Source organism: Stenella coeruleoalba, assembly GCF_951394435.1.
Source record: "Stenella coeruleoalba genome assembly, chromosome: 8".
Classification (NCBI taxonomy): domain Eukaryota; kingdom Metazoa; phylum Chordata; class Mammalia; order Artiodactyla; family Delphinidae; genus Stenella; species Stenella coeruleoalba.
In genome coordinates this window covers 74,914,314-74,937,400 of record NC_137154.1, presented here as the reverse complement: position 1 = coordinate 74,937,400, position 23,087 = coordinate 74,914,314, and the positions used below count along the sequence as shown (strand labels likewise).

General features: G+C 35.5%; 1 protein-coding gene across 3 annotated transcripts in view; it reads right to left on the bottom strand.

The window, feature by feature from the left end:
* CNTN5 (contactin 5) overlaps positions 1-22,460 on the bottom strand; it is a gene marked incomplete at its 3' end in the record, with an annotated part of 796,845 nt that extends 774,385 nt beyond the window's left edge. For all 3 annotated transcript variants that reach the window (XM_079928800.1, XM_079928801.1, XM_079928802.1), the window contains exon 1: positions 22,220-22,460. In XM_079928800.1, the coding sequence (XP_079784926.1) occupies positions 22,220-22,274 (55 nt within the window). In that variant the 5' untranslated portion in view covers positions 22,275-22,460. The remainder of the gene's footprint in view (positions 1-22,219) is intronic.
* Between the last annotated feature and the right edge of the window lie 627 nt (positions 22,461-23,087).

Sequence of the window (23,087 nt, the reverse complement as noted above, 5' to 3'; positions counted from 1 at the left end):
TTTGGAAGAGTTAGAGAACGATAGGTGTTAGCTCTTTAAATGTTTGATAGAATTCTCCTGTGAAGCCATCTGGTACTGGGCTTCTGTTTGTTGGCAGATTGTTAATCACAGTTTCCATTTCAGTGCTTGTGACTGGTTGGTTTATATTTCCTATTTCTTCCTGGTTCAGTCTCAGAAGGTTGTGGTTTTCTAGGAATTTGTCCATTTCTTCCAGGTTTTCCATTTTATTGGCACATAGTTGCTGGTAGTAATCACTCATGATCCTTTGTATTTCTGCACTGTCAGTTGTGACTTCTCCTTTTTCTTTTCTAATTCTATTGATTTGAGTCTCCTCCCTTTTTTTTCTTGAAGAGTCTGGCTAATGGTCTATCAATTTTGTTTATCTTCTCAAAGAATCAGCTTTTAGTTTTATCGATCTTTGCTATTGTTTCCTTCCTTTGTTTTTCATTTATTTCTGATCTGATCTTTATGATTCCTTTCCTTTTGCTAACTTTGGTGGGGGGCTTTTTGTTGTTGTTCTTTGCTTTCTAATTGCTTTAGATGTAAGGTTAGGTTGTTATTTGAGATGTTTCTTGTTTCTTATGATAGTATTGTATTGCTATAAATTTCCCTCTTAGAACTGCTTTTGCTGTATCCCATAGGTTTTGGGTCATTGTGTTTTCATTGTCATTTGTTTCTAGGTATTTTTTGATTTCCTCAGTGATCTCTTTGTTATTAAGTAGTATATTGTTTAGCCTCCATGTGTTTGTATTTTTTACAGATTTTTTCCTGTAATTGATATCTAGCCTCATAGCGTTGTGGTCAGAAAAGATATTTGATATGATTTCAGTGCCCTTAAATTTCCCAAGGCTTGATTTATGACCCAAGATATGATCTATCCTGGAGAATGTTCCATGAGCACTTGAGAAGAAAGTGTATTCTGTTGTTTTTGGATGGAATGTCCTATATATAACAAGTAAGTCCATCGTGTTTAATGTATCATTTAAAGCTTGTGTTTCCTTATTTATTTCTAGAAATGCTGTTTATTGATTATTCTCTCCATGTACGTTTTAGTCAGTTGTGTTGCTCTCGATCAACAAACCCATTATTAACCTAATTTTCTAATGGAGGAAGAGGTGAAAGATACTTATCACCTTCTGTGGAATCTATAAACGTGAGACCAAAATGAATAGCAATATAGGAAATTTTGAATGATCAATCCACTGGTGAAAGTGGAGTGAAATCGTCCCCTACTATGATTGTGTTACTGTCAATTTCCCCTTTTATGGCTGTAAGCATTTGCCTTATGTATTGAGATGCTCCTATGTAGGGTGCATAAATATTTACCATTGTTATATATTCTCTTGGATTGATCCCTTGATTATTATGTAGTGTCCTTCTTTGTCTCTTGTAATAGTCTATATTTTAAAGTCTATTTTGCCTAATATGAGACTTGCTACTCCAGCTTTCTTTTGGTTTCCATTTGCATGGAATATATTTTTCCATCCCCTCACTTTCAGTCTGTATGTGCCCCTAGGTTTGAAGTGGGTCTCTTGTAGACAGCATATATATCTGTCTTGTTTTTGTATCCATTCAGCCAGTCTATGTCTTTTGGTTGGAGCATTTAATCCATTTACATTTAAGGTAATTATCGATATGTATGTTTCTATGACCATTTCCTTAATTGTTTTGGGTTTGTTATTGTAGGTCTTTTCCTTCTCTTGTGTTTCCTGCCTAGAGAAGTTCCTTTACCATTTGTTGTAAAGCTGATTTGGTGGTGCTGAATTCTCTTAGCTTTTGCTAGTCTGTAAAGGTTTTAATTTCTCCATCGAATCTGAATGAGATCCTTGCTGGGGAGAGTAATCTTGGTTGTATGTTTTTTCCCTTTCATCACTTTAAACATGTCTTGCCACTCCCTTCTGGCTTGCAGAGTTTCTGCTGATAGATCAGCTGTAAACCTTATGGGGATTCCCTTTTATGTTACTTGTTCATTTTCCCTTGCTGCTTTTAATATTTTTTCTTTGTATTTAATTTTTGATAGTTTTCTTGGCATGTTTCTCCTTAGATTTGTCCTGTATGGGACTGTCTGTGCTTTCTGGACTTGATTAACTGTTTCCTTTCCTATATTAGGGAAGTTTTCAACTAATCTCTTCAAATATTTTCTCAGTCCCTTTCTTTTTCTCTTCTTTTTCTGGGACTCCTATAATTCGAATGTTGGTGCATTTAGTGTTGTACCAGAGGTCTCTGAGACTGTCCTCTATTCTTTTCATTCTTTTTTCTTTATTTTGCTCTGCAGTAGTTATTTCCACTATTTTATCTTCCAGGTCACTTATCCATTCTGCCTCAGTTATTCTGCTATTGATTCCTTCTACAGAATTTTTAATTTCATTTATTGTGTTGTTCATCATTGTTTGTTCGCTTTTTAGTTCTTCTAGGTCCCTGTTAAACATTTCTTTTATATTCTCCATTCTATTTCCAAGATTCTGGATCATCTTTTCTATCATTATTCTGAATTCTTTTTTAGGTAGACTGCCTATATCCTCTTCATTTGTTTGGTCTGGTGGGTTTTTACCTTGCTCTTTCATCTGCTGTGTGTTTCTCTGTCTTCTCATTTTGCTTAACTTACTGTGTTTAGGGTCTCCTTTTCACAGGCTGCAGGTTCGTAGTTCCCATTGTTTTTGGTGTTGCCCCCAGTGAGGAAGGTTTGTTCAGTGGGTTTTGTAGGTTTCCTGCTGGAGGGGACTAGTGCCTGTTTTCTGGTGTATGAGGCTAGATCTTGTCTTTCTGGTGGGCAGGTCTGTGTCCAGTGGTGTTTTTTGGGGTGGTGTGACCTTATTATGATTTTAGGCAGCCTTTCTCCTAGTGGGTGGGGTTGTGTTCCTGTCTTGCTAGTTGTTTCGTATAGGGTGTCCTGAAACTTAGCTTGCTGGTCGTTGAGTGGAGCTGGGTCTTGGCATTGAGATGGAGATCTTTGGGAGATTTTCGCCATTTGATATTACATGGAGCTGGGAGGTCTCTGGTGGGCCAATGTCCTGAACTTGGCTCTCCCACCTCAAAGGCCCTGACGCCCAGCCAGAGCACCATGACCCTGTCATCCACACAGCTAAGAATAAAAGGGAGAAAAAAGGAAAGAAAGGAAAAAAGAAAGAAGAAAGAAAAATAAAATAAGCTTATTAAAATAAAAGATACAAAATAATTATTAAAAATTAAAAAAAAAAGTAATTCTAAAAAAAAGAAAGAAAGATGAGAGAAACCAAACCAAAAAACAAATCCACCAATGATAACAAGCGCTAAAAACTATACAAAAAAAAAAAAAAAAACCCGGAGAGACAGAACCCTAGAACAAATGGTAAAAGCAAAGCTATACAGAAAAAATCACACACAGAAGCATACATATACATACTCACAAAAAGAGAAAAGGAAAAAAATATATATATATTGTTGCTCCCAAAGTCAACTGCCTCAATTTGGGATGACTCGTTGTCTCTTCAGCTAGTCCCAAGATGCAGGGTACATCAAATTGATTGTGGAGATTTAATCTGCTGCTCCTGAGGTTGCTGGGAGAGGTCTCCCTTTCTCTTCTTTGTTTGCACAGCTCCCGGGGTTCAGCTTTGGATTTGGCCCGGCCTGTGCATGTAGGTCACATGAGGATGTCTGTTCTTTGTTCAGACAGGACGGGGTTAAAGGAGTAGCTGATTAGGGGTCTCTGGCTCACTCAGGATTGGGGGAGGAAGGGATACAGATGCAGGGTGATCCTGTGGTGTCAGTGGCCGGCCTGATGTTGCAAAAGCCTGAGCCACACCGTGTGTTCTCCCAGGGAAGTTGTCCCTGGATCACAGGACCCTGGCAGTGGTGGGCTGCACAGGCTCCTGGGAGGGGAGGTGTGGATAGTGACCTGTGCTCGCACACAGACTTCTTGGTGGCTGCAGCAGCAGCCTTAGTGTCTCAGGCCCGTCTCTGAGGTCTGCGATGATAACCGCAGCTCGCACCTGTCTTTGGAACTCGTTTAGGCTGCGCTCTTAATCCCCTCTCCTTGCACACCACAAAACAAAGAGGCAAGAAAAAGTATCTTGCCTGCTTGGCAGTTCCAGACCTTTTCCTGGACATATTACCGGCTCGCTGTGGCATACTAGCCCCCTTCAGGCTGCGTTCACGCAGGCAACCCCAGTCCTCTCCCTGGGATCTGACCTCTGAAGCCGAAGCCTCAGCTCCCAGCCCCCACCTGTCCCAGCGGTTGAGCAGACAAGCCTCTGGGGCTGGTGAGTGCTGGTCAGCTCTGATCCTCTGTGCCGGAATCTCTCTGCTTTGTCCTCCGCACCCCTGTTGCTGTGCTCTCCTCCGTGGCTCTGAAGCTTCCCCTCTCTGCCACCCGAAGTCTCCTCCCGCGAAGGGGTTTCCTAATGTTTGGAAACCTTTCCTCCTTCACAGCTCCCTCCCATTGGTGCAGGTCCCATCCTTATTCTTTTGCCTCTCTTTTTTCATTTTTGTTTTACCCTACCCAGGTATGTGGGGAGTTTCTTGCCTTTTGGGAGGTCTGAGGTCTTCTGCCAGTGTTCAATGGGTGTTCTGTAGGAGTTGTTCCACATGTAGATGTATTTCTGATGCATTTGTGGGAAGGAATTTGATCTCCACATCTTATTCTTCTGCCATTTTGAAGGTCTCCCTACTTACTTCATTTTAAAGAAAATATCTGCCAAGGATACAAGCTTGAATAACAGTTCATAACTTCTGCACAGTAATCTAGTAAAAACATCTATTTGTTCTTAATTCCATGCTTTCTCTAAACATTTAAATTAATCACTTGTAGATACTCAAGTCATACACTCTGAATTTATTTTCCTTTCTGTGAAGAGTCCATTTAGAGCATATGGCTGTGGAATATGAGTGTTTGGGGGGAATGGAAGCAATTGTGTACTGAAGGATAAAAGCAGGGAAAGCTAGGGCTCTGTGTGTGAAATGCTAGTACCTTTCCTCTGCTTTAATATACTTTTCCTTCCACTCATTCAAATACACTCAACACCTCACCGTCCACTTAAGCCCTGTCTTTTCCTGAAGTTTTTTGGTGTGAATTAATAAGTGTGCCAGGAGAGGGTCTCCAGAAGATCTCTAATGCAACTATGATTAATATTAGGAATGCTTTATACCATAGAGACTCCTGGACATGTTTCCTCCCTCATTGTAGTTCCTGATTTGTTCATCAGTCCAAATGTCTGTAACCTTAGTGAACAAAGAATGTGTAGGATGCTTTTTCCTCTGGTTTATTCACAGCATCCAGGACATTGCTTGACTCAGAGTAGCATTTAATGTTTTTTTTACTGGAAGAATAATACCAGTGAAAGGCTACCAGCAGGTTTATATGTCAATAAGGAGAGAATATCCAGTGATACAGAATGAGCTCATGATTGAAACTGAAAAGTTTTATTTTTCTCCAATCACTGACAGATTTTCCTTCTTCTGCCCTAGATGACATTCTCAATGAGTCATCAGCTTTCCATATATTTTAAGGTATTAAAACAAGGTATGCTTTGGTAATTGTGACTAATTTTTAGTATACTAATATACCCAGCCTTTCCAAAGCCAAATTTTAATCTGTCATCCCTCTTCTCCCCAGATTAGGTTTGCCCTGTGAAAAGGAGACCTGAGGTAGGGCCAAAGTGGAGGTTTTTTTCCTGTCATCCTTTCTCCTGATGAATCTTTCAGATGTTGTTGGAAAGATCAAGGCCAAAAATGTTAGTTGACTGGCACTGTTGTGATACTGTCACAAAGGCTCTTTGCATGTCAGATGACAAAATGCTGATTCTCTAGTGGCTTGCACATGATGGTTCTTTAAAGATTTCTTATAACCCATCATGCTGCCCAGTTCCTGGATATGACAATCTACCCTCTGACTGATGTCCTGTGTTGATGCCTCCCTCCCAGTTCTAGCCTCTAGGAGGCTACCTCTTTTTCTTTTTCTTAGTTCATCTCCTATCACATGGCATTGACTAGAATCCATTGAGATGGGTCAAGCCCATCAGGATCAACCTCTGTCCCCCAGGAAGTTCACGAACTTTTGCCCTTCCAAATGCTAGTAGTTAGTGCATCTTCTGTGACCTTTGCGTCTCATTCAGCCTTCAAGGGTAACTCTTACCAGCTTCATGACTTTAAGCAACAGGAGTTAGTTTCTATACTCTGACTACCATATCACCCACCTTCAAAGTCTAGGGAAAGCACCTCAGGCTTTCTGAAGATTTTTCTAGCATGTTCGGCTCCATCCCTCTCTTTGTAAGGGACATCTGAGTTTCTGTAGCTTAGCAAGTATTTAGTGGTGGAGTGAGAGACAGGTCTCTTCTATTGCAGACACTCCCATTGCTACAAAGAGTTCCCCTGGAGCCTTCTCTCTTGGCTTGAGGAAAATATCTTCTTTCTTTCCCCTTAGTGATGGGAAGAGAAAACTCACTCCACTTCTGTCAGCTTTATATAGTCTGATGATTTTTTAACTTCTTTTAACTTTCCTTAAATTTCTTATTGTCTGATTGTTTAGGCAGAACTGTATTTGGCATCTTCTAGTAAATAACACACCCATGTGTCCAGCAATATTTCTTTCAAATATTGGGACACAGTGTCTATTCTCACCTTTGAGGCTGTAGTAAAAGTTCTGAGATGATTGGAAAACAATATTAGAATATAGAAGGAGATTTAAAATAATATAGCCTAAGACGCTGTGTCACAAAGAAAGAAATGAGGAAATTCACAATTTGTGGCAAAGTTTAAATTAGCACACGGCCCTCCTAATTCTAGTCTATTTCTCGTCGAATGCGTTATTTTGCATTCTGGAGGGAATCATTCTGAAAACTTATAGGAAACTTTATTTAAAACAAGGTTCTGACCAAACAGAATAGCTTCATAGAATGGAATCATTTGAGTTCATGAAAAGACCATTTTTATAATCAGACCTATTTTATTGCTCTAAAAAAATAAATCTCCTGGGATGGAATCTGGAACAGATTAGGTTCTTGCCAATTTATGCTACATAATGAGATTCTAGTGCATTATTTTTCCCCAATTCATTGCATTTATTTGACAATAACAACTGTTTGTTCCTTAAATTCAATATTACATCATAGTTTGCTATCTTTAATTTCAAACTAATCTCTTTTTTGGTCTTTATTTCTATTGTTGGCTCCACTCTTCTCCCACATACTGGCTCAAAATAGCAGACTGGAGGATTTTTTATTTTCTCCTCTTTTATCCCTTATGTCCGGTAAGTGTCAACTCCACTGGATGTATCCATATATTGTTTCTAAACTCCAACCTATTCTTTCCATTCCCAGTTCTTCTACCTATAACTATTCACCATTCTCTCATTTGGTATTCCTCTATTATTAAACATCCTCTGTTATTAAAAACATGATAAAATAAAATTAAAATCTTGTAACTATTCCTTAAAGTCCAACTTTCAGAATCATAGATTTAAGGATTAGAGGAAAAATTGATATCATCTGATTGAGCAAGCCCTTTGATGCTAAAATTATCTTTATATAATAATCATTCAGCTCATGCCTGAGAACTGACAGACTCTCTTGAGATACAGTTGATTCTACCACAGGCAGACACTGGTTGCTTAGAGTGATCTTCTTTTTAGACAAATTAATTGTACCTCTCATTTTACTGTACTTTGACTGGTTTGTCCCTTTGGATTTCTTTAGAATAAGTGTAAGCTGCTTATATATAACAAACTTTTAGCTACTTAAAGATAACAGTTGTTAGACCTTTAAAAAAATCTGTCTTTTGAGCTGAGATTCTGGCTTATTTGCCATGTGACAATTCTTTCTTGCTACGGGAAATAATAAGCTGATGCATCTCACCAAGATATCAGGATACTGAAAATGATATTTATATATGATACATTAAGGGGAAAAAAGGTTATTTTTTTCAGTCTTTGCAGCTTGTTTTATGCCATGAATAATTATACTTGTTTACTAGACAATACACAAAGGCCAACTCTCAATATCCCAAATACAGAAGATAATTTGCAATTGAAAGTCATTACTGTTAATCTGGATATAATACAGGCAGGTCAAATCATTCTGTAAATCATGATCAGATTCTGTAAATCATTCTGTAATATAGACCAGGTTCTATACCCAGAGTTCAACTATAAAAATACTTTTGCCTGCCTCTCCTAAGACATTTGTATATTGGAGTTCTGAATATTTTACTCATTAGCTTAGAAAAGTATCCATTAATTAATTCAGGGAAGACCTTGCAAAAAGAAGGAAGTTTCCCCTGAATCTGGTCAAAAATTACCTTAAACATTAGCTGAATCTTTAATTTAGTTCTCATTCCTTTAATTTCTTTTATCTTTTCTATTATAATATGGTTTCAAATTTTTCTTCATCACTTGTTTTCCCTCCACTGAACCCATTCTTATTTATCCATGTTTCCATAATATGATCTAGCCTAGAACTGAACATAATACTATAGTCATTGTTAGCAAACAGATGCAAAGTAGATCTAACCTCTCCCTTATTCTAGACATTGTTAATACAGCTGAAGATCATGCTAACTCCTTTTTGGTAAGCACATACCACTGCTGACTTCTAATGAAATCAATAAATATCCATTGAATACTTGCAGTTCTAAATCCTCATTGCTGTCTTCTTTCTTCCAGACTTTTGCAGTAGTAACTTACCTATTTTCCCTGCCTACATTCTTTCCCAAGCTCTAAAATCTATTTTTTGTAAAGAACCTAGCACAATCTTTTAACATGTTATCAAGTTACATCTCTCCTCTGCTTAAAATATGATCTGGTCATTGCCTCTCTATTTTTCCTTATCACTTTTCTTGTCATATACTCTCTTCATCTATATTGGTTTCCTCTCTTCTTCTGTATTGGTTCTTTTTCAAACACAGTAAGTCTGTTTCCTCTTTTTTTTTTTTTTTGCTGTACACGGGCCTCTCACTGTTGTGGCCTCTCCCATTGCGGAGCACAGGCTCCGGATGCGCAGGCCCAGTGGCCATGGCTCACGGGCCCAGCTGTTCCATGGCATGTGGGATCCTCCCAGACCAGGGCACGAACCTGTGTCCCCTGCATCAGCAGGCGGACTCTCAACCACTGCACCACCAGGGAAGCCCCTGTTTCCCCCTGATGACTTGACACTGTGGCTGAAACACTTTCACCCAGATATTCACCTGGTTTCCTTTTCCACTTTTATTAGGTCTTTCCTTGGAGACCTACTCAGAGTGACCTTTCTTGATCACCCTGTGTAACGTAACATCTTGCTACCCCATCTCCATACACATCACTTACTATCCCTTTATTCCACTTAGTTTCTTTATAAAAATTATCCTTTTTAGGTCTTGTGTTATTTCATTTCTTGCTAAGTTGTCTCTCTTCCTAGAAAGTGAGTTCCTTAAGGACACAAATTTTGTCTGTCTTGTTCACTGCTATATCCTTGATGAACAGAGCAATATATAGTAGATACTGAATTAGTATTTGTTAAATTAACAAACAAATAAATTGGACTGAAAGGTATTTGGAATTTATTAGGCCACTGGAACTGAGAATGAGATTATTATTTTTTAAATTCCTTTTATCTCTGTAATCTCTACCCCCAATAAACAACATCTTTGACACATTATATATGTCATGCCCACTTGGAACTTTTTATCCACAGCTATGATATTTTTTATAAGACAGACCAAACCATAAATAAAACAATGCTGCACCAAAAGTTCTACTGAATCCTATTAAAAAAAAACAGTTACTATCTTCAGAGTTATACTGAAAAAAATATGGATCCAGGGCCCAATTTGAAATAGCTCTTACCAATTTAGGCATTAAACAAAGACAGCTCTATGTCAGCAAAGATATCAGCTAGTACATCTCTCTGAATCACTATAAAAGAGCAAGTAAAGAGTATATAAGCCAAGTGTCCTCTTGGGGAACTTTAGAATCTCTTGAAACAAAATCTGCCAGAATACATGCTGAGCAGAAATGGGTGACATGAGACCAGAGAAGCCTGATCAAATGCACTAATAATTTAAAAATTTGACCTAATTTATTTTTCTTTGCTTTATTTTTTCATTTCTTTTTTTTTCCTCTTTATTTCTTTCAAATTTTTACAGGCTATTTTCACAGTCCCCTAATCTAACCTAAGAAAATTGCTACTTCTTTAACTCAAGACTTCAGAATGTCCAAACAAGGCTCAGCATAGTTCTTGGTATTGAAAACATATCAGAACTTTTGTTTGCAGGGAGGTTTTTTGTTTTGTTTTGTTTTGTTTTGTTTTGTTTTAATTACAAATTCAATTTCACTACTAATGATTCTGTTAAGAACGTCTATTTCTTCCTTATTCAGTCTTGGCAGGTTGCATGTTTCTATAACTTTGTCCATTTTTTCTAGGTTTTCCAATTTGTTGGTGTATAACTGTTCATAGTGTTCTCTTCTGATTTTTTTGTATCTCTGCGGTATCAGTTGTTATTTTTCCTCTTTCATTTCTTATTTTGTTTACTTGGGCCCTTTGTCTTTTATTCTTGACAAACCTGACTAAACATTTATCAATTATGTTTATCATTTCAAAAAACCAGTACTTGGTTTCATTAATCTTTTCTGTTGTTTTTTGGTCTCTATTTATTTCCTTTCTTATCTTTATTATTTCCTTCCTTCTGCTGACTTTGGGCTTTGAGCTTCTTTTCCTAATTCCTTTAGATGATGTGTTAGGTTGTTTATTTGAGATATTTCCTGTTTCTTGATGTAGGCCTATACTGCTATAAACTTCCTTATTAGAAGTTCCCATATGTTTTTGTTGCATCCCAAAGACTTTGGAAAGCTGTGTTTCCATTTTCATTGTCTCCAGGTATTTCCCGATTTCTTCTTTGATTTCTTCATTGACCCATTGATTTTTTAATAACATGTTGCTTAGTCCCCACATGTACTACAAAGCTACAATAATCAAAACAGCATGGTACTGTATCAAATATAGACACATAGATCAATAGAATAGTATAGAGAGCCCTGAAATAAACCCACACACTTATGGTCAAATAATCGATGACAAAGGAAGCAAGAATATGCAATGGAGAAAAGATAGACTCTTAAATAACTGATGCTGGGAAAACTGCACAACTTCATGTTAAATAATGAGATTAAAACATTTCCTCACATCATATACAAAAATAAATTCAAAATGGGTTAAATACCTAACTGTAACATCTGAAACCATAGAACTCTTAGGAGAGAAAATAGGCAGAACACCCTTTGACATAAATCATAGCGATATTCTTTTGTATATGTCTCCTAAGGCAAAAGAAATAAAAGCAAAAATAAACAAGTGGGACCTAATTAAGCTAAAAGATTTTGCACAGCAAAGGAAACCATCAAAAAAAAAAAAAAGACAACCTATTGAATGAGAGAAGATATTTGCAAATGATAAGACAAATAAGGAGTTAATATTCAAAATATATAAGCAGCTTATACAACTCAATATTGAAAAAATAAACAACCTGATTAAAAATGGGCAGAAAATTTGAATATTTTTCCAATGAAGACATGCAGATGGCTAACAGGCATATGAAAAGATGCTCAACCATGCTAATCATTAGAGAAATACAAATCAAAACTACAATGAGACATCACCTCACACTTACCAGAATGGCAAACATCAATAGCAAATGTTGGACAGGATGTGGAAAAAATGGACACTGCTGGTTGGAATGTAAATTGCTGCAGCCACTGTGGAAAACACTATGGGAAGTTCCTCAAAATACTAAAAGTAAAACTACCGTATGATCCAGAAGTTCCACTCCTGAGTATATATCTGAAGAAAACAAAAACACTAATTCAAAAAGATATATGCAAAAAATAAAAAATATATGTACCTCAATGTTCATAGAAACATTATTTATAGTAACCAAGACATTGAAACAACCTAAGTGCCCATCAATAGATGAACAGATAAAGAAGATGTGGTATATACATAAAATGGAATATTACTCAGACATAAAAACTGAATGGCATTCTGCCATTTGCAGTAACATGGATGGACCTAGAGAGTATTATGCTTAGTGAAATAAGTCAGACAGAGAAGGACCTAGAGAGTACTATGCTTAGTGAAATAGGTCAGACAGAGAAAGACAAATACTGTATGTTATCACTTATATGTGGAATCTAAAAAATAAAACAAATGAGTATAAAAAAACAGAAACAGATGCACACATATAGAGAATGAACTAATAGTTACCAGTAGGGAGAGGGAAAGGAGGATGGGCAAGATAGGGGTATGAGATTAAGAGACACAAACTACTAGTATAAAATTGATAAGCAGCAAGGATATATTGTACAGCAGAGTAGAATATAACAATTATTTGGTAATAACTATAAATAGAGTATAATCTATAAAAATATGGATTCATTGTATTGTACAACTGAAACTAATATAATGTTTTAAATCAACTATACTTCAATTAAAAAACACACACATCAGAACAATCAGTTTAGAGAATACAAAATCATTCATTCCTTTTGGATGTTTTCTAGCCAGAAAGTGCTATAACCAGAAGCATAGCTTATGCCCCTCTTAACAGAAGAAACAAATCAAACAATTAATTGTTTCCTTTAATTCACTTAAAAATAGGTACCTGTACTTACAGAAAATATTATGCTAGAACTTGTGTATGAAACATCAAATAAAATAGGTATCACCTCTGTTTTTATAGAGCAGATGGCCTTATAATTTTTTATTTAAACATGTAAAAATAATAATTGCAAAATATGCAAGTACTAAAAAGGAAAAATCATCACTTAAAACCAAATTTATCCCTGATTGTCACCATTTGGATGGTTCCACCATACTCTAAATCCACAGTAGTTAAGGTCATGCTGCAATCATAGCCAGCATCATAAACAGATCATTAGGAATAATTAAGTTATCTGACAAATTTCAGTGTTAAACCAACACTGAGAATTAGAATGGAAAGCATTTTTTTCAAATGCTAGAAAGAAAAATTTATTGTGTTGACATCTATATCGAATAAATATTATCAAATATAGAAGTTGATGACTAAATTTCAAGAAATCTGTAGTTAACTTGATTAATGGTTAGAAAAATAAGATGTTCCCAAAGAGCTAAAATAAACATAAAATTATACAGCACTTAACCCTTTTCCATTCTCACAACTAATTATATACGGTTTATTTTACACATGGTATGTTTACAGAATTTGTGTCCTGATAAACCTATACAATTTATTTAAAGTCAAGGAGAGGAGAAATTTTTCCTTGCATTTGTTCTGCGTCTCAACTGTGTTCAGCTTTCCTTGGGGTTCAGTGTATGTCTCTCCATTTTACAGACAGAATTGACTTGTATTTGAACCAATGAGTTACAAAAAAGTAGCTGTTTTCTTGCTGACAATGGCTCAAGCTAATGCATGGGGGCAGCTCCCCAGAAGTTCATACTAAGCAGTTAGTAATCTCTGCCATAAATAAACATATTTCACAGTAGTATTACTGTGGTAGAAATTTATCTCTGTTTAAAGAATGATACTGTGAATATTCATTTACATTTTCTTGTGGGCACTTGATACAATACAAATTCTTTGAGCATTATTTTAAAATAACAAAGAGAATCAATGTAGTATATGATTCATTTTTTACCAGCAAATATTTGTCATCATTAAAAATAATAATGCCAGTCCAGTGTAAAAAGCATGGGATAACTTTCATGGCACTTTCTGGATTACAACATACTTTGATGTATAGTGCTTACTCCTTAACCAAACTCAAGGGGAAATATATTTTTAATATTTTTTTTATGTAAGATAAATAACATTTAGATGACTTAATAAATTAGTTAATTCTCTCTTTAATCTTCAAAACACTGAGAACACATATTTATCCTCAATTCTCTAGGATGCTTTCTTTAGTTGATGGTTTCATTTTATATCACTCCAGGAAGTGCTGCCAATTTCAGATACTTTTTAACATTTCCTTTGCCTTTAAGATAAAAATAACAAATAAAACTCTCTAAATTCAGATGATGCACTCCCCTCCCCCTGCTGCCCTCCACCTTGCTCACAGGAGAAATTAAATTATATTCTGATTAATTACATGTCTAATACCACCAGTGCACAGCTGATAAGAGTCAACTTGGTTTTCTGCACTGAGGTAGGCTCCATTATCATCATGACTTTCTGGGGGACCAATACAGTGTGCACATACATAATTTCAAAATGATCACGGAGGAGCCATAATCCATTTCTCTTTCTCATCTGCAGTAGCCCAGTCAGACTTAATATTATCAGGCACCTGTTTTCAGTAACACTTTTGTTTTCATTTCCTTTTAAAGTTATTAGGCAGCACTAGCTGACAGTGACAAAGTTCTGTGCTATTTACCACACTGCCAGTAAGAAGAAGGATAGTATTTGTATAAGCTTATCAATGACAGACATTCTCTGTTTAATAGTATATCATCCTCTTGGCAGAAGGAGCAGGCTGTCACCTTCCCAATAAAATGGATTTAACCCAGTGGAGGAGAATGGGGTCAAAGCAGAGAAAAAATGCCTTATTTGCAGGCTTGTTTTTGAAGCAATACAGCTTATATTGAAAGCATCTGAAAGTAAGCCAAGGAAGGTAACTAGATGTACTTATGTAGGAAGGAGGTCAGTGTAGCTCTGAGCAACTGGATTTCCTCTTTTGCCTCCCCTTCATGTCACCTGCTATGCTGAAAGAATTGTTGTAGGAGGCAGCTTTCTCATTATTCTTCCACTAGTTACCATCTATATGATGTTGGGCATATGACAGAATCTTCCTGAGCCTCTCATCCCTATTGAGAACAAACAGTATTTTACTTGCCCAAGTACAAGGAACTGGACTTCACAATCTCCAAATTATTTTTAATTCTAAGATTTATAAATGCAGTTAGAGAAATACATTTTTTTCATTTTAGAAGAGATATAAATACATCTAGCTTTAATAAATCTAATTAAATATTATTTTAAGTTATAACTTTGATAGAAATATATAAATAGAATTGTGATGTTGACAAATATAGGCTGGTACTGGGGAATGCAAAAAGAACACTTTCAAAAATCTTCAAAGAAAAGGGTGTGTGTTAATGAGTCTAATAATAGCTGCTTTCTAGATATTCTAATAATACATATTAAAATTAATATTTGTATATGACAGTGTCCTATAAGGCTATTCTATTACATTTCACAGAAAGAAATCTATTTGTAATAAATATCATTGTAATAGATTTCACCCATTGTTAAACATTTCAAAAGAAACTAGCCATATTTCAAAAGGAATATAATGAGTAAGAAATCCATTGAATAGGGTATTCTGTATAACAGAGCAGAAAAATGTAAACCCTTTAGCTTTTGTTGTTGTTATTATTTATTTACTTCAACATGGAGACTGAATGAAAAGCAATTCACAAAGAACCTTGAAATGCCAGTCAAGTTGCTTATAAATCCTGAACCTTATTGTCTCTTCCCAATCATTATCTCTTCACATATTTGAAGGATAATATATCCTTGAAGAATCACTTTTAAAGAATATAATAACATGGATTTTGGCACAGTAGAGGTTGAAATGTTGATGCTTCTTGTCACATATACGTTCATAACTAGGCTTTAGTAATTATGATTGCTTCCCCAAATGATTTCACACATTCTATCATGAAAAGCTTAAATTTTATTGAACTTAATTAATTTCATATGGATAAAAATAGTTTGACTGATTTTTAAAGCTTTTTAAGCTCAGCTAATGAGGTTATTAGATCACAGTGCTGTCTCTGTCACTGTTTCTGAAATAAAGATACGAAGAAATTCCATTTTCTTTATTGTTAACTAAAACAGGATTGTTATTATTTGCATGTTAAACATTTATAGATATCAATAAACATGTGGTAGAACTCAAAACTGATCATGGTTATTTTTATGGCTTTATGCACACCCTTAAACCACTTTACTGAAGTATAATTATAATAAGCTGTACATATTTAGTATATACAACTTGATGAGTTTGCAATAAGTATATACCCATGAAACCATCACCACAATCTATGCCATAAACATATCCAACAACTCCAAAAGTTATCATCTGCCTTCTTGACATTATATTATTATTATTGTTATTAGTATTATTATTATTTAGTGGTAAGAGTATATAAAATAAATAAGATTTACCCTCTTAGCAAATTTCTAAGGGGTACCACTTATATGAGGAAGCAAAAATAATCAAACTCATAGAAACAGAGTAGAATGGTGGTTGCCAGGGGCTGTAGAGAGGGGGGACGGAAGGAGTATTAGTCAAAGGTGCACAGTTTCAATTATGCAAGATGCATACTTCCTACAGATCTACTATAGAGCATAGTGCCTATAGTTTGTAATACTGTACTGCATATTCTTTACAATATGCTTCTCCAGCTACTCTCTTTACGAGGTCAAATATAGTTTTCCAATCCTTGAATCAGTCTTGGCCTATGTGATTTGCTTTTGTCAATGAGACATTAGTAAACATGACAGACAGACTTGAACCATGCTTGCAAATTGGCACCTACCCTTTCTATTGTTGTACCTAGGAACCCGCAACCACAGCCAAGAGCCTGGGCTAGACTACTGGATGATCAGAGACATGACAAGGTCATTCCCACTGCCTTTACTAGTAGGAGATAGTAACCAGCAGCATGGGTGAGACCGCATGACACCATCAAGTCCTATTCTTTCAACCCTCATGGGAAGTTTTAGAGATCAGCTGAACCTTCCCAAATCAGAAGAACCACCAAACTGACTTTCAGAATTGTGAGAAATAATATTTTTGAAGTTTTTGTTTAAGCTAAAAAACTTGAGGATGATTTTTATGGAGTTAAAGCTAATTAGCACAATATACAATTGACATCTATTTAATCTATTATGTGGATTATATTTCTATAAACAGTAGTTTCTCTAACCTTAAAACACACACCCAGAAATGTATAGATGAAATTCATTCCTTCCTGAATTTCTCTTTTCCAAGTTATTTGTCATTTTTTTCTCTTTCTCCTCCTCAACTCAACTTCTCATAAAACAAAATTTATAGTAATTGTATTATTTTCCTCCTCTGCTAATCATTTCACAGCTCATTATCATAAGACAGATGTTCCCACTACTTCGTTAAAGGCAATTATCATTAGCATTAAGAGGAAATGTTTTTAGTACTAATCTCACGTAACATTCCTACAGCATTGCCACTGCTGACCACTCCTTCTCAGAACCTGTTCTGTTATCACTCTTTCCTAGAATTTCTCCCAACTCACCATCCCTGCTTTTCAACCTATACTTTCTCTTGCCCCTTATTCATGCTTCTCAGAATTTCTTCCTTGCCTTATGACTCATCATTACCTACATAATCCTTGGGTGATTATTTTCCTCCCCAGAGCTTCAAATCCATCTATACAATAATGAACCCCAAATTTACTTTTAACTCAGTCATCTTTCTTTAAACATCTCCATCTGAGTGTGTCACAGATATCTGAAGCTCAACATGTGCATTATTGAGTTCAGTATTTCCCCACTCTGAATTGCACCCCCTACTTTATTCAGTATCCAAGCAAATGACAATATCATCTACTCCATAAGCAAATTGAGACCTTGCTATTTCCTCTAAAACAAAATATTTAATCATTTACCAATTTCTATATATTTTATTGCCAAAAAACGTTTGAATCTGTCAGCTCCTGATGCCCTTCACTACTGTTATGCTTAATCCATTTTGTTTCCATAAACCCCAACCAGTTTCCACTTTTATTAATATCTTATATTAATATGGAACATTTGCCACAAATAATGGACAAATATTGACATTTTATTTTTCACTGAAGTACATACTTTATTCAGATTTCCTTAATTTTTAAATATTTTTTTTTCTGTTGCAAGATCCTATCCAGGGTAATGCATTACATTTATTTATTATGTTTCCTTAGTCTCCTCTTTCTGTGACAGTTTCTCTAATATTCTTGGTTTTTGATGACCTTGAAAATGTTGAGGATTACTGGCCAGGTGTTTCATAGAATGCTCCTCAGTTGGGATTTTTCTGATATAGAGACACAGGCTTTAGGAAGGAAAACTACAGAGGTGAGGTGCCATTCTTGTCACATTATATCTTGGGTAAATGCTGTTACGGTTGGTGTTGACCTTGTTCATCACTAGGTTGATGTAGTCCTTATCACTCTCCTCCGCTGTAAAGCTACTTTCTTTATTCCGCTTTTCTATTCTGTACTTTTTGGAGACACGTCACTATGTGCAGTCCACACTTAAGGAAGTGGGAGCTACACTCCACCTCCTTGAAAACAAAGCATCTAAATAAATTATTTGAAATTCATCTACATGGGAAGTTTGTCTATTCTTTTCATTATTCAATCACTTATTTATATCAATATGGACTTTTAAATTTTATTCTTTGGGTTGTAACTCAATACTTCTTTATTTTCTTGCTCAAATTTTTCCAGTTTGGGCCATTGGGAACTCTTTTTTTTTTTTTTTTAACATCTTTATTGGAGTATAATTGCTTTACAATGGTGTGTTAGTTTCTGCTTTATAACAAAGTGAATCAGTTATACATATACATAGATCTCCATATCTCTTCCCTCTTGCGTCTCCCTCCCTTCCACCCTATCCCACCCCTCTAGGTGGTCACAAAGCACCGAGTTGATCTCCCTGTGCTCTGCAGCTGCTTCCCACTAGCTATCTATTTTACATTTGGTAGTGTATATATGTCCATGCCACTCTCTCACTTTGTCACAGCTTACCCTCCCCCCTCCCCATATCCTCAAGTCCATTCTCTAGTAGGTCTGTGTCTTTATTCCCATCTTGCCCCTAGGTTCTTCATGACTTTTTTATTTTTCTTAGATTCCATATATACTTGTTAGCATACGGTAATTATTTTTCTCTTTCAGTTAGTTCCTGTGTCCCTTTGACATTGGTTCCTCATATGTTTGTTTTTTGTTTACTGGTTTGTTTGCTTTAGCAGCTCCTCACTTTCTGGCACAAGATATTCTAGGCTAATCAAGTATATTTCCTGCCCCAGTCCTAGAATCAGCCATATCTCCAAATAGCCCTGATTCTTTTAATTGGAGAATGGTATTAGAAACCAAGATCGTGGCACTTTGTGTGCTGGTTTCTACTGCAGTACATTGCTTCTAGGCCTTCTCAGATGACAGAGAAAAGTAAATATATGTGTGTACACCTAGCCATGTATATATACATATCTATGAATACTTTTCATATGTAACTATATGTATCTACATTAAGCTAAACATGACTTCATATTGAAGTCTCCAACTCTAATCCATTACCACATGGATAATTCTAACCTTCTTCTTTTTGCTTATCTGTAACCTCCCACTCCATCAGTGAGACAGTTGGCTCCCACCATCCACCATGCATTGACTTAATTGTTCAATCCCATGCATAGGGGTTTTAGAGTTGCTAACACAGAGAAATAAAGTTCTTAACTAGAGTACAGTGTCAAAGTACAGTTTTTTGTTTGTTTGTTTTTGCCTTTAGTTTTACAGATTCATTTCCAAAGTTACTTAAGTTGGTACCATTTTTCCCACACTCCCCTAAAGTGGAGGTTGTTTCATACATTTGTAATACTGTTAGATTCTTTGTCACATTCTGCGTTTCATCCAGGGAGCCTCTAACCTCCTAGATTATTATTATTTTAATTTATGTACATTAAGGTTTACTCTGTGCTGTTAAGCTCTATTGGTTTTGATAAATGCATAATGTTATTCTTCCACCACTACAGTATCATACAGAATAGTTTCACCAAGCTGAAAAATGCCTACACTTCCTTCACTCATTTAGTCATCCCCTGACCCCAACCCCTGTCAATCACTGATCTGTGCACTCTCTATAGTTTTTCCCTTTCCAAAAGGTCATATATATAAAATCATACAGTATGTAACCTATTCAGACTGGATTCTTTCACTTAGCAATATGCATATAGTATTCATCCTGTGTTTGAATAACTTGATAGTTCATTTATTTTTATCACTGAGTAGTATTGCATTACATGGAATTTCTATGGTTTATTAACTTATTGAAGGGTATCTTGGTTATTTCTAGTTTTTGGTGATTATTATTAAAGCTCGTATAAACTTTTTTGTGTAGGTATTTTGTGTGCCATAAATTTTAAAATCAGTTAGGTAAATACCTAGGAACCAAATGCTTGATTAGATGGTAAAACCAGTTAGCTTTGTAAACACTGCCAAACTATTTTCCAAGGTGGCTGTACCATTTTGCCTCCTTACCAGCAATTAATGAACTTCCTTGTTTTCTGCATCCTCAAGAGTAATTAGTATTGCTTTTACTTCCTCTTTTTTTTTTCTGGATCTTAGCCTTTCTGATATGTATAATGGTATCTCATTGTTTTAATTTTGAGTGCATTTTTAATATAAGGCTGTATATTCCTGTGAATGGTGTCAAAGTTTCATTGCTCTGAATAGCCAGTTTTTAAACTTAAGGTTGTGTAAGAGTTCTATATTTTCTAGTTAAACACACCCAAGATAATCCACCCATTAAAAAATGAATAAATAAAACAGAGAAGAAATACAGTCTGGGTCTTCTCTTATTTCTTCAACTGGTGTTGGTTCAAATAGCATCAACAATATAAAATGTGCTTATGACCTATGGCTTAATTACCCACATTTTCTGTAATAGTAATCAAGTTAGTGTACAAAATAGGTCCTGTTAGGTAATACTCATAGACAAATAACCAGGGAAAACATTAATAATAAAATAAAATAGTAAATATTGAATGTAAGTATCACCAAGTAACAAGAGCATAATAAAAGCCGTACTTCTAGAATAATTTGCTAAATAAGGAGGTGGAGAAAGGTTTTTGTTTGTTTGGTTTTTTTGCGATACGCAGACCTCTCACTGTTGTGGCCTCTCCCGTTGCGGAGCACAGGCTCCGGACTCGCAGACTCAGTGGCCATGGCTCACGGGCCTAGCCGCTCCGCGGCATGTGGGATCTTCCTGGACCAGGGCACGAACCCGTGTCCCCTGCATCGGCAGGCGGACTCTCAACCACTGTGCCACCAGGGAAGCCCCTGGAGAAAGGTTTTGAAAATAATTATCCTTGATAAGTGGTCCTTTCAATATCTAATCAATTTTATTTAAACAGCTATCTACAACAAATAAATTCATGTTTTAAATATCACTAATATGTGTATATATGCTTCATATTAAATGCAGATGATTAAAAATCAGATCCCATGTAAAAATTAGAAACGTCCTTTGCTTTTGACTTTTTTTTGTCTTTGTCTATAGTATTTGAAAAACAACTTACCTCCAGACTCATCATCTTGTTTCATCAGAAAGAGCAGCACCTAGATTCCCTTATGAGCTACAAATCTAGGCATCACAGATACCAACTCAAGCTGAGTATTTTTGTCTTTCAACACCATTATATAATACCTCCTTTGAAGTGACTGTATTTCGGGGAGATAAGTTGGGCCAGCACATGAAAATAAAACTTTGGAGCGATATTACAATCTATCACTCTTCCTCCACCTAGCATTGTCAGATTAATATATAAAAACACTGGACACCAGTTAAATTTAAATTTTAGATAAAATAGAATAACGTATTGCATGGAACATACTAGAAATAAAGTAATTATATGTTGTTTATTTGAAATTCAATCTTAACTGAGCATCATTCATTTCATCTTGCAAACCTACCTCCATTCCCCTCAGTTAGTTTATGAGTTCAAGAGGAGAATGGCACTGAGAAGATAAAAGAGAGACCAGAGCATCATGGAAGATGGTAATACTGCACAGAAAGAATGTAAGATAGGATAAAATATTTAAAGACTCTTTATTTCTTTTATAAGTGACCATAATCATGATAAACCAGGATGTTCATTTAACTTTCACTGTCTCTGAAACTATTCACTTATTTTTCATGTTTTCACAAATGTCTCTACCCATATTTTATAGAGATGTATATATATATAAAATGATGATTTAGATTGTAAATGAAAGTCAATGAGATGGGATGGACACTTATTTTGTTAACATTTATATGGTATTTTTATAAGCACCTTATTATATGTGACTTTTTGTGGTGCTAACAGAGGTTTAAGGGTTGTTGTCTCTTTTTCTTGTTGAAAAGATGAATCCTGATATAAATTTAAATGAACACAGGAGGATATAGTTAATGAAGACCTTTATATATTTTTGTTATTTGATACGTAAGGCGGGTTTTTTACCTGAAAGACATCCAGTGACTGACAGAAACAGAATAAGTTTCCAAGAGGAGGCCATCCTTGGTGACTAGGATCACCTGAGTCCCAGTGTATTTAGCAGCTCTGACGTTTCTTCATTAAAGAATGCCCTGTTGAGACAGATAACAATTTTCAAAAACAGAGAAAAGAAAATAAACAAACAAAAAGGTAAAAAAACAAAAACCAAATCAAAAATCTCATAATAAAATGATAAATAACTTTCATTGCAAACGTCAGATTAATATATACTTGGACATTGACAACCATAATAGAGTTTCCATTGGAATTAATTTAATGCACAACACAAAAACTTCGGAAAAGTGATAAACTTTCTCTGTCACATTTACTTATAATAAATACTCCCTTACAGATAATAAAAACATCAGGTTCTAATGGGGATGATTTTTCCTCACAGGGAATGTATAATAGTTATATTTATTACGTTAAACAAATTATTGGACTAGAAAAATAGGGTAGAAGGACCAGTTACATCAATATATACTCCTCTGGTCTAGAACATAACTAATTATCAGTTAAGCAAGTGATTTTACACATTGTGTCTGTAGCTCATCTAAACCTCTACAGGGAATTTTTCTCATTTAATTATTAATGTCAACTGCCTTTGTTTATAACTCCTGTGATTATCTGTACTGTGTTATAGTTCCCTCCTTCTGTGAGTTATTTTCTCAGCATCCTTTGCTAGCCAGAACCTAAGGGAAATAAGGATTTTCATGAATATTTAACATTTTTTGTCTAATGCCACTTTTATAACAATAACCACTATAGCACATTAATGTCCTTTGATTCCTTTATCTATCCTGAAGGATACAATAAGCATAAAAATACAAAATTC